The sequence below is a fragment of the Sphaerodactylus townsendi genome, linkage group LG03, assembly GCF_021028975.2.
Source record: "Sphaerodactylus townsendi isolate TG3544 linkage group LG03, MPM_Stown_v2.3, whole genome shotgun sequence".
Taxonomy (NCBI): Eukaryota; Metazoa; Chordata; class Lepidosauria; order Squamata; family Sphaerodactylidae; genus Sphaerodactylus; species Sphaerodactylus townsendi.
In genome coordinates this window covers 18,350,933-18,364,476 of record NC_059427.1, presented here as the reverse complement: position 1 = coordinate 18,364,476, position 13,544 = coordinate 18,350,933, and the positions used below count along the sequence as shown (strand labels likewise).

General features: G+C 58.6%; 1 protein-coding gene across 1 annotated transcript; it reads right to left on the bottom strand.

Moving 5' to 3' along the window:
* Positions 1–1,079: 1,079 nt before the first annotated feature.
* On the bottom strand, positions 1,080–4,576 carry LOC125429635 (lymphocyte antigen 6 complex locus protein G6c-like). The gene is made up of 2 exons (XM_048490916.1): positions 4,433–4,576; positions 1,080–2,370 (listed from the first exon to the last, which is right to left on the bottom strand). The coding sequence occupies exons 1-2, from the start codon at positions 4,449–4,451 to the stop codon at positions 2,165–2,167; spliced, it is 225 nt and encodes a 74-aa protein (XP_048346873.1). The 5' UTR covers positions 4,452–4,576; the 3' UTR covers positions 1,080–2,164.
* Between the last annotated feature and the right edge of the window lie 8,968 nt (positions 4,577–13,544).

Here is a 13,544-nt window from a genome sequence, read left to right as displayed (position 1 = left end):
CCATAACAAACACCCTGTGAGGTGGGTGGGGCTGAGAGAGCTCCGAGAAGCTGTGACTAGCCCAAGGTCACCCAGCTGGCGTGTGTGGGAGTGCACAGGCTAATCTGAATTCCCCAGATCAGCCTCCACAGCTCAGGCGGCAGAGCGGGGAATCCAACCCGGTTCCTCCAGATTAGAATGCACCTGCTCTTAACCACTACGCCACTGCTGCTCCCAGTTTAGTTGCTAAGAACCACAGTATGCACATAGATGAGTGGACGGTCTCATCCGTGCTCGTCATGTTCAGCAGACTATTTGCAACGAATCCTACGAGGGGATCATACGCTTGACACCAAGATCAGGAAAACTGCATAAAGCAGCATTTCCAGTGGTGGGATTCAGCCGGTTCGTACCGCTTCGCGAGAACCGGCTGTTAAAATTGGTGCTTGTAAACAACCAGTTGTTAAATTATTTGAATCCCAGCACCGGAACCGGTTGTTAAATTATTTGAATCCCACCACTGAGCATTTCCGTTCATCATCATTGGCCCTTTCTCCACTTACCTTAAGCCCCGCGCTACTCTCCTCAAGTAGCGCGGGATCCAGCTGCAATCCCCACTTCAGGGGCGGCGAGAACGCAGCCGCCCCGACGCTGCCTCTCTTGCACCCCCTCAGCACGCGTAATTCCTGGCGCCTTTTAAAATGGTGCCTTTTGATGACCCTGCGCAGAGCGCGAGGTCGTGGGGAAGCTGGGGCACGCGCCAGGAATTGCGAGCGCTGGGAATTGCGCACAGCAACCCTCGGACAAAGGTAAGTGGGGAAAGGGCCATTGTTGGGACCAGTGGCCATTCAAGCTACCTACTGAGGTTGCATTTTGCTCAAATGTCTGCTTGCAAGACCTCAGCACAGCAACTTTGCAGCATCGCCTTTGCCCCGATATTTCAGATTTAAGGGCTTGAAAGCTGGCCGTGAGGGTGGGTAGCTAGCTAGCTAGCTTCAGAATAAAGCAAATGATTTACATATACAGCAGAATGGATCATCTACTGTCATCCGTTTTTCAACCAGCATTTAGGAACACGAGTTGCCAAAACTGCCTGTTAATATATTGTATATTCATTTTATTATTTAATTGAATTTATACGCCGCCCTCCCCTTGCGGGCTCAGGGCGGTGTCCAACAATCATATACAAACAGTTAAAATCCATTAAAACAAACCCCACTAAAATAGGAACCATAAATACATAATTTACATCATTTCAGACGGCAGTTCTCCCTCACCCCCGCCCTTGCGCCCACGGGAGGCCAGATGCTTATTATAACAGATTTTCGATGTTATCCCGGTTGGCCAAATACCTGGCGGAACTGGCCCTGCGGAAATTCTGTATGTCTCGCAGGGCCCTGATCTAACCTGGAAGCCTGTTCCACCAGGTAGGGGCCAGGACTGTAAAGCCCCGGTCCTTGTAGAGGCCAGCCGGATCACTTTGGGGCCAGGGATCACCAGGAGGTCTGCCTCTCAGGAGCGGAGGGTTTTAGCGGGGCAATATGGGGAGAGACGTTCCGGTAGATATGCTGTAACCTTCATTACAAATGACTTCCCTTATTGTTGGCTCAGCAGCGGAAGAGAAAGCGAGTCATACGGGGGCAGAGCCTACCTGTCCCTCATTTCAATTTTTAAAAGCAGGCTTGCTGATGGGTGCAGTCTCGGGAAAACACAGCAGGGCTGTGCTGTATATAGAAAAGGCAAGCTTTATACAGATTATTTTTTAATGTATTTATTACGATGTAAATACATTGAAATTTATTTATTAATCCCACCCCACCCCACCCCGAAAGTCAGGCCGGCCTAATTGGTGGCTTTATAATTATAAAATAAGTGGAGGTTTATCCTTTGGGCCCCCCATGCATGGCTGGAGGGCTACAGGTGACCCAGAAGACCAAAGCTGTGCTGCCTGTGATCTCCCAAAGGCACCTGGTGGGCCACTGCGAGTAGCAGAGAGCTGGGCTAGATGGACTCTGGTCTGATCCAGCTGGCTTGTTCTTATATTCTTATGATCTGACATAACGCTATCATTGAGATGACGACCCATTGGTGGGGAAGGAGGCAAAGGAAGCTTATCTCCTCTGGGAAGATGGACAGTCCAAAGGTCATGGCTGGGAATGACGAGCTTCGCCATCCACCCTCCTTCCTAGTGTGCTAGCCAACTCCCCAATGCCATGCTGAGTCCTGATAAGAACAGCCAACTGGGGTTGCTGACAATTCCTCCATTGCACAGGTCATAATTGCAACAAGTGCGGTTGTAGTTCATGTCAAAGACGCTGTCCCGTTGCTCGGTCAGGTTACACAGCCCCGTGTGTTGGGTGCAGCCGTGCTTGGTGAACAGCATTAATTTACCTAGAAAGAGAGAGGAAGAGAGAGGGAAAGGTGTGAATTAATATAAGCCCTGCCCCCGCACTGAGAGATGCCGGGAGAACCATTTCACCTGGTTTTCACAGGTGAATACTCCTCACTCGATCTTTTTGTATGAGGCAAACGTATGTGTTCACTGGTTCCAGATTCCCATGAAGAAAATATCACTTGAGCAGAGGTGGGATCCAGCAGGTTCTCACAGGTTCCCGAGAGTAGGTTACTAATTATTTGTGTGTGCCAAGAGCGAGTTACTAATTGGTGATTTTGCCACGTGATTTTGGCCTTAGTTACGCCCCTCCTCTCAGCAGTAGCACGCAGAACTTGAAGCAGTCTAACAGGAGGTGCACCGGCATGTGTGGCAGCCTGCGCCTGCGTGGATTCGTTTCCCGCCCAAGGACCAAGCACAGCTGCTGCGTCCTTGCCACAGCCCCGCACAGGAATGCCCTGCCCACGGAATGCCCGGCCACACCCCCACCATGCCCCACCCAGCCCCATTGGCGCTACGCCACAGTTTGAATCCCACCACCATGGGAACCTGTTACTAAAATTTTTGGATCCCACCACTGCACTTGAGGCGGCATTCAGCATGTTACAGACACAGGATTGACAATTCTCATTTGGGAAATAACTGGAGATTTTGAGGCTGGTCCCTGGGCAGGGCGGCGTTTGTGCAGGGGCGGGCAGGGTGTCCGGTCATAGAAACCCCTTTCCAAATTAGCCAATTGCTCAAGGGGAACTGATCTTAGTCACCTGGAGGTCAATTGTCACAGCAGGAGAACTTTAGGTTCCACCAGGAGGTAAGAACATAAGAACATAAGAACATAACATAAGGTAGGCAACTCTGGATAAATGTGCACATTTATAACATAAGGTAGGCATAAGGTAGAACATAACATAAGGTAGGCATAAGGTAGAACATAAGGTAGGCAACTCTGGATAAATGTGCACATTTGAAACTGTCTGTTGGGGGAAAAGTTTGCTTCAATAGGACCATGCAGGTTTTGCATGCAGAATCTCTCTCATTCAGTTCCCAGGCAACTCTGATTCTGAGATCAGGGACTGACAGTACTCCAGAGGCGGAGCTAACGGGGGACCGGGGAGTGCGCGTTACACTGGGCGCATGCCTTGGGGAACCTGTTACTAAAATTTTTGGATCCCACCACTGCCCCCCCCACACACACACATTTTGCTGTCCTGATCTGAAATGGGCCTTTGTACATACGAGTTGCAATGGGACTCACAGTCGCAGAGCGGTTGCAAGTCCCAGTAGAGAACTTATGAAAAACGTAAAGTGTAGCTTAAGCCTAAGATTCTGGAAAACCACTGCCAGAAACAGTAGCTGATGCTGACAGCCCATTTCAGATGGGGAGGGAAGCGAAGCAGCTCTTGGAACTGGTGTGGGGCTGTGCTGGCATGCTTGCCCACTTATGCCAATGTCATGAGCCAGTCCCTGGACACGGAGGACTCTGCTGCCGAGTCTGAAGACATGATGGAGCCAAAGCAGAGCGATCAGGGATCTCACAGGAGACCAGTAGGGAGTCAGCTGCACAAAGGAGGCAGAGGCTACAGTTAAAGGGTAAAAGGAGAAGTGCTTACATTGCTCTGCAAAATGGAGGCATCTGCGTCTGAGGAGGGCTGAGTCCTTGCAGGATTCCAGCAGTAACCAGAACTCCCTATGCAAACCCTGCTTCAGGCTTGGCTCAGTCTGGATGCAACAAGTGTACTTCCTTGGGTGCTGTGTGGTTTCCGGGCTGTATGGCCGTGTTCTAGCAGCATTCTCTTCTGACGTTGTGCCTGCATCTGTGGCTGGCATCTTCAAAGGATCCGAAGATGCCAGCCACAGATGCAGGCGAAACGTCAAGAGAGAATGCTGCTACACACGGCCATACAGCCCAGAACACGGCCATACAGCCCGGACACCACACCGCACCCCAGCGATTCCGGCCGTGAAAGCCTTCGACAATACAGTGTACTTCCTGTTAAGCTCCACATGCCTGGTCTCTCTCTGACATGTTCCAACACTAGACCAATTTTCTTTTTGCCTTACCTGTGTAAACTCGTGTCATTTCGCAAAGCTGGCCCTCCTCTGCTATGCAAGGGTCAGCAAAATGGAAACAAAGAGAACCCACTTTGAACTTGCAGACTTTGCACACGAGCCCTTGAGCTGCACGAGAAAACAGAAAGACAAACAGGCATTAAGCAGAAGAAATAAAGAGCACTTGGCTTTTATTTATTTATTTATTTATTTATTTATAGGCCGCCTCTTCCCCGGAGGGCTTGAGGCGGCTCACAAAATGGCTGTTCTCCAAACAGCAACTCAAAACAACATAAAACTTAAACACATTAAAACTTAAGCAGCAGTTGCACATAACAGTTTAAAACAGTTTAAACAGGCGCCCGATCCAAAGGCCAAAAGGAAAAAGAAGAAGGAAAAAGAAGAAAGGGAGGGAACAGGCAGGGCCCTGATGGAATCAACAACAGGCCCCACCAAGATGACAAAAGATGGAAACTGGCAGCCTCAATTTCAATTCCAATTTCAGTGGGGGGCAGTAAAACCGCAGCCAGCCCCTCCGAAAGCCCGGTGGAATATCTCTGTCTTGTAGGCCCTGCGGAACTCACCAAGGTCCCACAGGGCCTGGACAGATGGAGGTAGAGCATTCCACAAGCAGGGGCCAGAGCCGTAAAGGCCCTGGCCCGGGTCAAGGCCAGCCGCATCGTCGCTGGGCTAGGGGTCACCAGCAGTTCCGCCACCGCCGAGCGTAGTGGCCTATGTGGGACATAAGGGGTGATATGGTCCCGTAGGTATGGGGCCAGTGCTAGCAAAGGGGCCAGTGCTAGCAAAGAAATCTAAAATGCCTCCAGCTGTAGAAATGGCATCTTCTCTCCTCTCTCCCTTATGCATGTTGTTGGTTTAGGACAGGGGTAGGGAACCTGCGGCTCTCCCGATGTTCAGGAACTACAATTCCCATCAGCCTCTGTCAGCATGGCCAATTGGCCATGCTGGTAGGGGCTGATGGGAATTGTAGTTCCTGAACATCTGGAGAGCCGCAGGTTCCCCCCCCCCCACCCCCCCCCCCCCCCACCCCCCCCCCCCCCCACCCCCCCCCCCCCCCACCCCCCCCCCCCCCCACCCCCCCCCCCCCCCACCCCCCCCCCCCCCCACCCCCCCCCCCCCCCACCCCCCCCCCCCCCCACCCCCCCCCCCCCCCACCCCCCCCCCCCCCCACCCCCCCCCCCCCCCACCCCCCCCCCCCCCCACCCCCCCCCCCCCCCACCCCCCCCCCCCCCCACCCCCCCCCCCCCCCACCCCCCCCCCCCCCCACCCCCCCCCCCCCCCACCCCCCCCCCCCCCCACCCCCCCCCCCCCCCACCCCCCCCCCCCCCCACCCCCCCCCCCCCCCACCCCCCCCCCCCCCCACCCCCCCCCCCCCCCACCCCCCCCCCCCCCCACCCCCCCCCCCCCCCACCCCCCCCCCCCCCCACCCCCCCCCCCCCCCACCCCCCCCCCCCCCCACCCCCCCCCCCCCCCACCCCCCCCCCCCCCCACCCCCCCCCCCCCCCACCCCCCCCCCCCCCCACCCCCCCCCCCCCCCACCCCCCCCCCCCCCCACCCCCCCCCCCCCCCACCCCCCCCCCCCCCCACCCCCCCCCCCCCCCACCCCCCCCCCCCCCCACCCCCCCCCCCCCCCACCCCCCCCCCCCCCCACCCCCCCCCCCCCCCACCCCCCCCCCCCCCCACCCCCCCCCCCCCCCACCCCCCCCCCCCCCCACCCCCCCCCCCCCCCACCCCCCCCCCCCCCCACCCCCCCCCCCCCCCACCCCCCCCCCCCCCCACCCCCCCCCCCCCCCACCCCCCCCCCCCCCCACCCCCCCCCCCCCCCACCCCCCCCCCCCCCCACCCCCCCCCCCCCCCACCCCCCCCCCCCCCCACCCCCCCCCCCCCCCACCCCCCCCCCCCCCCACCCCCCCCCCCCCCCACCCCCCCCCCCCCCCACCCCCCCCCCCCCCCACCCCCCCCCCCCCCCACCCCCCCCCCCCCCCACCCCCCCCCCCCCCCACCCCCCCCCCCCCCCACCCCCCCCCCCCCCCACCCCCCCCCCCCCCCACCCCCCCCCCCCCCCACCCCCCCCCCCCCCCACCCCCCCCCCCCCCCACCCCCCCCCCCCCCCACCCCCCCCCCCCCCCACCCCCCCCCCCCCCCACCCCCCCCCCCCCCCACCCCCCCCCCCCCCCACCCCCCCCCCCCCCCACCCCCCCCCCCCCCCACCCCCCCCCCCCCCCACCCCCCCCCCCCCCCACCCCCCCCCCCCCCCACCCCCCCCCCCCCCCACCCCCCCCCCCCCCCACCCCCCCCCCCCCCCACCCCCCCCCCCCCCCACCCCCCCCCCCCCCCACCCCCCCCCCCCCCCACCCCCCCCCCCCCCCACCCCCCCCCCCCCCCACCCCCCCCCCCCCCCACCCCCCCCCCCCCCCACCCCCCCCCCCCCCCACCCCCCCCCCCCCCCACCCCCCCCCCCCCCCACCCCCCCCCCCCCCCACCCCCCCCCCCCCCCACCCCCCCCCCCCCCCACCCCCCCCCCCCCCCACCCCCCCCCCCCCCCACCCCCCCCCCCCCCCACCCCCCCCCCCCCCCACCCCCCCCCCCCCCCACCCCCCCCCCCCCCCACCCCCCCCCCCCCCCACCCCCCCCCCCCCCCACCCCCCCCCCCCCCCACCCCCCCCCCCCCCCACCCCCCCCCCCCCCCACCCCCCCCCCCCCCCACCCCCCCCCCCCCCCACCCCCCCCCCCCCCCACCCCCCCCCCCCCCCACCCCCCCCCCCCCCCACCCCCCCCCCCCCCCACCCCCCCCCCCCCCCACCCCCCCCCCCCCCCACCCCCCCCCCCCCCCACCCCCCCCCCCCCCCACCCCCCCCCCCCCCCACCCCCCCCCCCCCCCACCCCCCCCCCCCCCCACCCCCCCCCCCCCCCACCCCCCCCCCCCCCCACCCCCCCCCCCCCCCACCCCCCCCCCCCCCCACCCCCCCCCCCCCCCACCCCCCCCCCCCCCCACCCCCCCCCCCCCCCACCCCCCCCCCCCCCCACCCCCCCCCCCCCCCACCCCCCCCCCCCCCCACCCCCCCCCCCCCCCACCCCCCCCCCCCCCCACCCCCCCCCCCCCCCACCCCCCCCCCCCCCCACCCCCCCCCCCCCCCACCCCCCCCCCCCCCCACCCCCCCCCCCCCCCACCCCCCCCCCCCCCCACCCCCCCCCCCCCCCACCCCCCCCCCCCCCCACCCCCCCCCCCCCCCACCCCCCCCCCCCCCCACCCCCCCCCCCCCCCACCCCCCCCCCCCCCCACCCCCCCCCCCCCCCACCCCCCCCCCCCCCCACCCCCCCCCCCCCCCACCCCCCCCCCCCCCCACCCCCCCCCCCCCCCACCCCCCCCCCCCCCCACCCCCCCCCCCCCCCACCCCCCCCCCCCCCCACCCCCCCCCCCCCCCACCCCCCCCCCCCCCCACCCCCCCCCCCCCCCACCCCCCCCCCCCCCCACCCCCCCCCCCCCCCACCCCCCCCCCCCCCCACCCCCCCCCCCCCCCACCCCCCCCCCCCCCCACCCCCCCCCCCCCCCACCCCCCCCCCCCCCCACCCCCCCCCCCCCCCACCCCCCCCCCCCCCCACCCCCCCCCCCCCCCACCCCCCCCCCCCCCCACCCCCCCCCCCCCCCACCCCCCCCCCCCCCCACCCCCCCCCCCCCCCACCCCCCCCCCCCCCCACCCCCCCCCCCCACCAGCCCCGCCCCCCCCAACCCCCCCCCCCCCCCCCACCCCCTCCCCCACCACCCCGCCGCCCCCCCCCCCCCCCCCACCCCCACGCCGACCCCCCCGACCCCCCCATATTCTTCCCCCCCCCCCCCCCGCACCCCCCAGCCGCCACCCCCGCCCCCCCCCCCCACCCCCCCCCCCCCCCCCCCCCCCCCCCCCCCCCACCCGCCGCCCCCCGCCCCCCCCCCCCCCCCCCTCGCCCCCGCCCGCCCCCGCCCCCCCCCCCCCCCCCCCCTTCCCCCCCCCCCACCCCCCCAACCACCACCCCCCACCCCCCCCCCCCAGAGATACTGAATCTGACAGTATTCAGGTCACACCCTATCGGCTCAACAACACTGACTTCCTGCACCAGGTCCTGGGTCCCACATAGAATTAGATCTAGGATCACCTCTCCCCTGGTTGGTTCCATAACCATCTGCTCTAAGCCACAGTCATTTAGCATATCCAGGAATTCTCTCTCCTTACTATGACCTGAACATGCATTTTTCCAGTTTATATGGGGATAGTTAAAATCACCCATTACCACTACATTTTTGTTTTTGTTGGCCTCTCTAATTTCTTTTTTCATCTCAGAATCCTCTTGTGCACTTTGGTCTGGGGGACGATAATATATTCCTAATATTAAACTGTCCTTCACACCTGGTATTGTCACGCCCAAAGGCACCTGGTGGGCCAGAATTTATGGCTACCAATCTTGATCCTCCTTGATCTGAGATTGCAAATGCCTTAACAGACCAGGTGATCGGGAGCAACAGCCGCAGAAGGCCATTGCGTTCACATCCTACATGTGAGCTCCCAAAGGCACCTGGTGGGCCACTGCGAGTAGCAGAGAGCTGGACTAGATGGACTTTGGTCTGATCCAGCTGGCTTGTTCTTATGTTCTTATGTTCTTAACTTAAAAAAACATAGTAATAGCCAAGTCAGAAGTGATTTTATTCCATTTCTGATCTTGTTTTTAAGCAAAGATGGAACTATGTTTTATTTCTTTATTAGATAGGTAGGAACAAACTGTATTAGGTAGAAAGTAGGAATTATAGCTATCTTTTGTATTTGCGTCTGCATGGAACCTCCTTGGCTCAAGGCAAGAATCCACCCCTGCTCCACCTGGGCATGTCCCTTTCATTTGCTAAAACCCTGAATGGACGCTGACAAAAGGGACCCCGGAAGAAGTGCCTCAATCTGCCTAATCCCACCAGCAGGCAGATAAGGGTGCCATTGTCGTTAAGTTTTGTTTCCTGACCCCGAGGCAATCTAGCACTCTTTTGTGTTCTTTTCTCCGCTTGTGCCTACGGGGCTTATCATCTCTGTTCCTGCCTTTGCTGCGAAAGCAACAAGGGACTGCCTGAAATCGGACTCTAATTGGTTCCCATATACTTGTAGATGTATGATTGGTTGTCATGTATTTTGTGAATGAATGGTTGTAGGCTGTCCTGTATTCTCCCAGACTCCCGGCAGGAGAAAGTGTATTTAAGGTGTTGTAAAGCTGCTAGGCAGCGCAGTTGCTGTGGTACGGAGGTGCTGACACGTAGGTCGGCATCTCAATAAAACCTTTTCTTATTTCACCATACTCGTTGTGTTGGGTCCCATTTCTGTTCCTCTGCGCTGCCAAGAGCTGGTAAAAGTTACCAGGCAGCGCGGTAACAATAGGATTGCTCTGTCAAGGTCAGCACCATCTGATGTGATTGACAGTGTCTCTCCAGAATCTCAGACTTAAGCCTTTTGCGTCGACTACCTCTAAATGCCAATGATATAATGTAGAAGAAGAGTTGGTTTTTACACCCCATTTTTCTCTACCTTTGAGGAGTCTAAAAGGGACTTACAATTCCCTTCCCCTCCCTTTCCTTCAACAGGCACCTTGTGCGGTAGGTGGGGCTGAGAGAGTTCTGAAGAGCTGAGACTGGCCCAAGGTCACCCAGCAGGGTTCACGCGTAGGAGTGGGGAAACAAATCCAGTTCAACAAATGAGAGTCTGCTGCTCTTAGTCACGACACCACGCTTTTGTTTCTATCTTAATAACTTCATTATAACACAACAGCACAAGCATGATGTAATCAGATTGGTCATTTAGGTCAGATGCGTGTGTGTAAAGTGAAGTGTGTGTAAAGTCAAGTCACAGCTGACTTACGGCAACCACGGCAAGGAGATTTAAGACAAGTGAGATGCAGAGGTTGTTGTGATGGCCACTAACCTGGATAGCTTTAAAAGGGACTTGGACAGATTTATGGAGGAGAAGTCGATTTATGGCTACCAATCTTGATCCTCTTTGATCTGAGATTGCAAATTTATGTATGATTGGTTGTCATGTATTGAGCTGGCGTGTGTTGGATTGCAAATTTATGGCTACCAATCTTGATCCTCTTTGATCTGAGATTGCCTTAGCAGACCAGGTGCTCGGGAGCAACAGCCGCAGAAGGCCATTGCTTTCACCTCCTGCACGTGAGCTCCCAAAGGCACCTGGTGGGCCACTGCGAGTAGCAGAGAGCTGGACTAGATGGACTCTGGTCTGATCCAGCAGGCTTGTTCTTATGTTCTTATGTTTGCCACTGCCTTTCTCTGAAGAGTCTTCCTTGATGGTTTCCCTTCCAAGTACTGACTTGGCTTAGCTTAGCTTAGCTTAGCTTAGTTTAGCTTAGCTTAGCTTGGCCATGCTGACAGAGGCTGATGGGAATTGTAGTTCCTGAACATCTGGAGAGCCGCAGGTTCCCTACCCCTGAACTATACCATGCTGCCTTCACTCCCTATGTCAGAAATACTGATGTATAAGGGAGTTCAAAGGTCTGTGCTTGGCTCCCATGTCATTTGATTTGCATTTAAGAGATGTAACTAGAAATTTTAGTCAGAGAATGTAGACGCTCCTATATTGGACCATGAAAGAGTTTCTACGCCATTTTATGCAGACTATATGATAATTATTTCATTAACAAAGGCATGACTAAAGAGAATTTTACAGGCATTATTTAGGGGTTGTAGATTTTGTCCCTGCTATACACTAACCCGATTGAAATATTGGTTCACGTGTTTCTTTATTGTGGTTTTTAGGTACAGGCACGATAGCATTCATTGGAATCTGTCCTCCGAGCAGAAGACTCTCAAAATGTTGCTGGCAAGGGTTGACCAAAACAAACAAACAAACCAAACATTAACAACAAAAAGTACTTTATCTGTGGCTTACAACCCCATCCAAACTCCCCAGCAGCAGGCCACAGTGCCAATGCAGCACTGCTCCGCCACCTTCAAAAGAACTTTTTGGCAGTGTGGGGAGAAGAAGAAGAGTTTGGATTGATATCCCCCCTTTCTCTCCTGTAGGAGACCCAAAGGGGCTTACAATCTCTTTGCCCTTCCCCCCTCACAACAAACACCCTGGGAGGTGGGTGGGGCTGAGAGAGCTCCGAAAAGCTGTGACTACCCCAAAGTCACCCAGCTGGCGTGTGTTGGAGTCCACAGACTAGTCTGAATTCCCCAGATAAACCTCCACAACTCAAGCGGCAGAACGGGGAATCAAACCCGGTTCCTCCAGATCAGAGTGCACCTGCTCTTAGCCACTACGCCACTGCTGCTCTCACAAGGTGACACCTTGTGAGGTAGGTGGGGCTGAGAGAGTTCTGAGAGGACTGTGACTGGTCCAAGCAGGCATCATACATAGGAACGGGTAATCAAACCCAGATTCTCCAGATTCAAGTCTGCCGATCCTAACCTCTACAACTGGCTGGCTCTTAACCCCTTAGCAACAGTGTCCTCAGCAAAGTTGCACCATTCTAAACCCATTGACATCAAAGGCTGAGAAGGGTGTAACTTTGCTTTGGATGGTTGAGGGAGCTCCGAAGAACTGTGAGGTCACCCAAGGTCACCCAGCTGGCGTGTGTGGGAGTGTACAGGCTAATCTGAATTCCCCAGATAAGCCTTCACAGCTCAGCGGCAGAGCAGCGAATCAAATCAGATCAGAAATATTAGGGAATATATTAGGGAAAAGCCCTAAAAAAACCCTATTGCTGAAAAGCCCCATTGGGTTGAAAGGGCATATGTCACCAAAAGGGTGGTGTATGTCTGAGGGCTGGTGCACCATGCAACCAGACCTCAACCCCAGGAGGGAGCCGACTAACACTGACTCTGCCCCCTGCAAATGCCCTGACCAATCAGAAGCAGAATGCCAGCACAGCCTCACTGTGGCCAGAACTTCCAGGTTTTGCAGTGGTGGGGCTGCAGAATGTGCAACCATTGGTGAGTTTGCCCCCTCTGCCAGGGCATGTGCATCAGCGTGGCCACACCCCCTTTTCACTAGCCCTTTAAACCCCTCACGTTTGGATGGGGCTGCCTATTTCTGTTCTTATAATGAAAATACAGGCCTACATATAATCTACTCAGATTCTAGTGCGTAAACAATTAGTTTTTAAAAGATGAATTATGCATACTGAGATTTTACTGTAGGTAATTAGTTTTATAAAAGGGTTATTGTGTACTTCTGAGGTCGTTTCTACATGGTTTAAATATCCCGGGTTGAGCAAAGGAAATATCCCGATTTGACCCAAAAGTTTGCATGGTTCCCAGTCCTAAAGCGGGTTTGTCCCATGATATTTCCCTCATCCCGGGATTTTCAAAAATGGCCAATTTGCCGGTTCTTTTCAAAAATCCTGTGTTGAACTTGCTACCGTGCAAACACCACGGGAGCAGAACCAGTTTAATTTTTCCCTCCCAGACGCCAGATCTCCCTCCCTACTGCCCGCCCCCCTGATCTCTCCACCTGATGTCATGTCAGTTGTCAACTCTGCTGAGCCGCCAACCATTGCAGCCCACCCTTCTTGAAATGTTCCTCCAAGCACGTTCTCTGCTCATGGTATCGACCAGGCGCCATTTTGCCTGGGTCAACCAGGAGTCCCAAACTGTCCCCGTATTATTTTTTCTATACATGTACTGGTTGCTTGGAGTGCATAGCTATGAAGATGTGCACTTTGGGATAAATGTTAGTGGGCAAATCACAGGGGGAAAGTTTCTCATTTTTCACAAAAATATGAGAATGTGAGTTTGAATGTGATTGATGCTGTGACTCCCATCGTTTTTTGCTGCTGACTGCCATGTTGAGGCCTGTGCTGGGCCCTATTCAGAACTGGAAAAGGGGGGGGGACTTTGTTTCCCTCTGCTCACGCCAGCAATTCAAAAGGCAGGGCGGAGATGTTCATTCAAGTTGCCACCCAAAGCGTAAGCATAAGCATTTTATTGTCATTGTGCACGCACAACGAAATTTACAGCAGCATTCCTCGATGCACGCAATTTCATACCCCATCCTCACTTTCCCCTTCCTCCACCCATCCCTACACAGCGCCAAACACATCAACACGAAGCCACGGAGTTCAGCATCGCCAC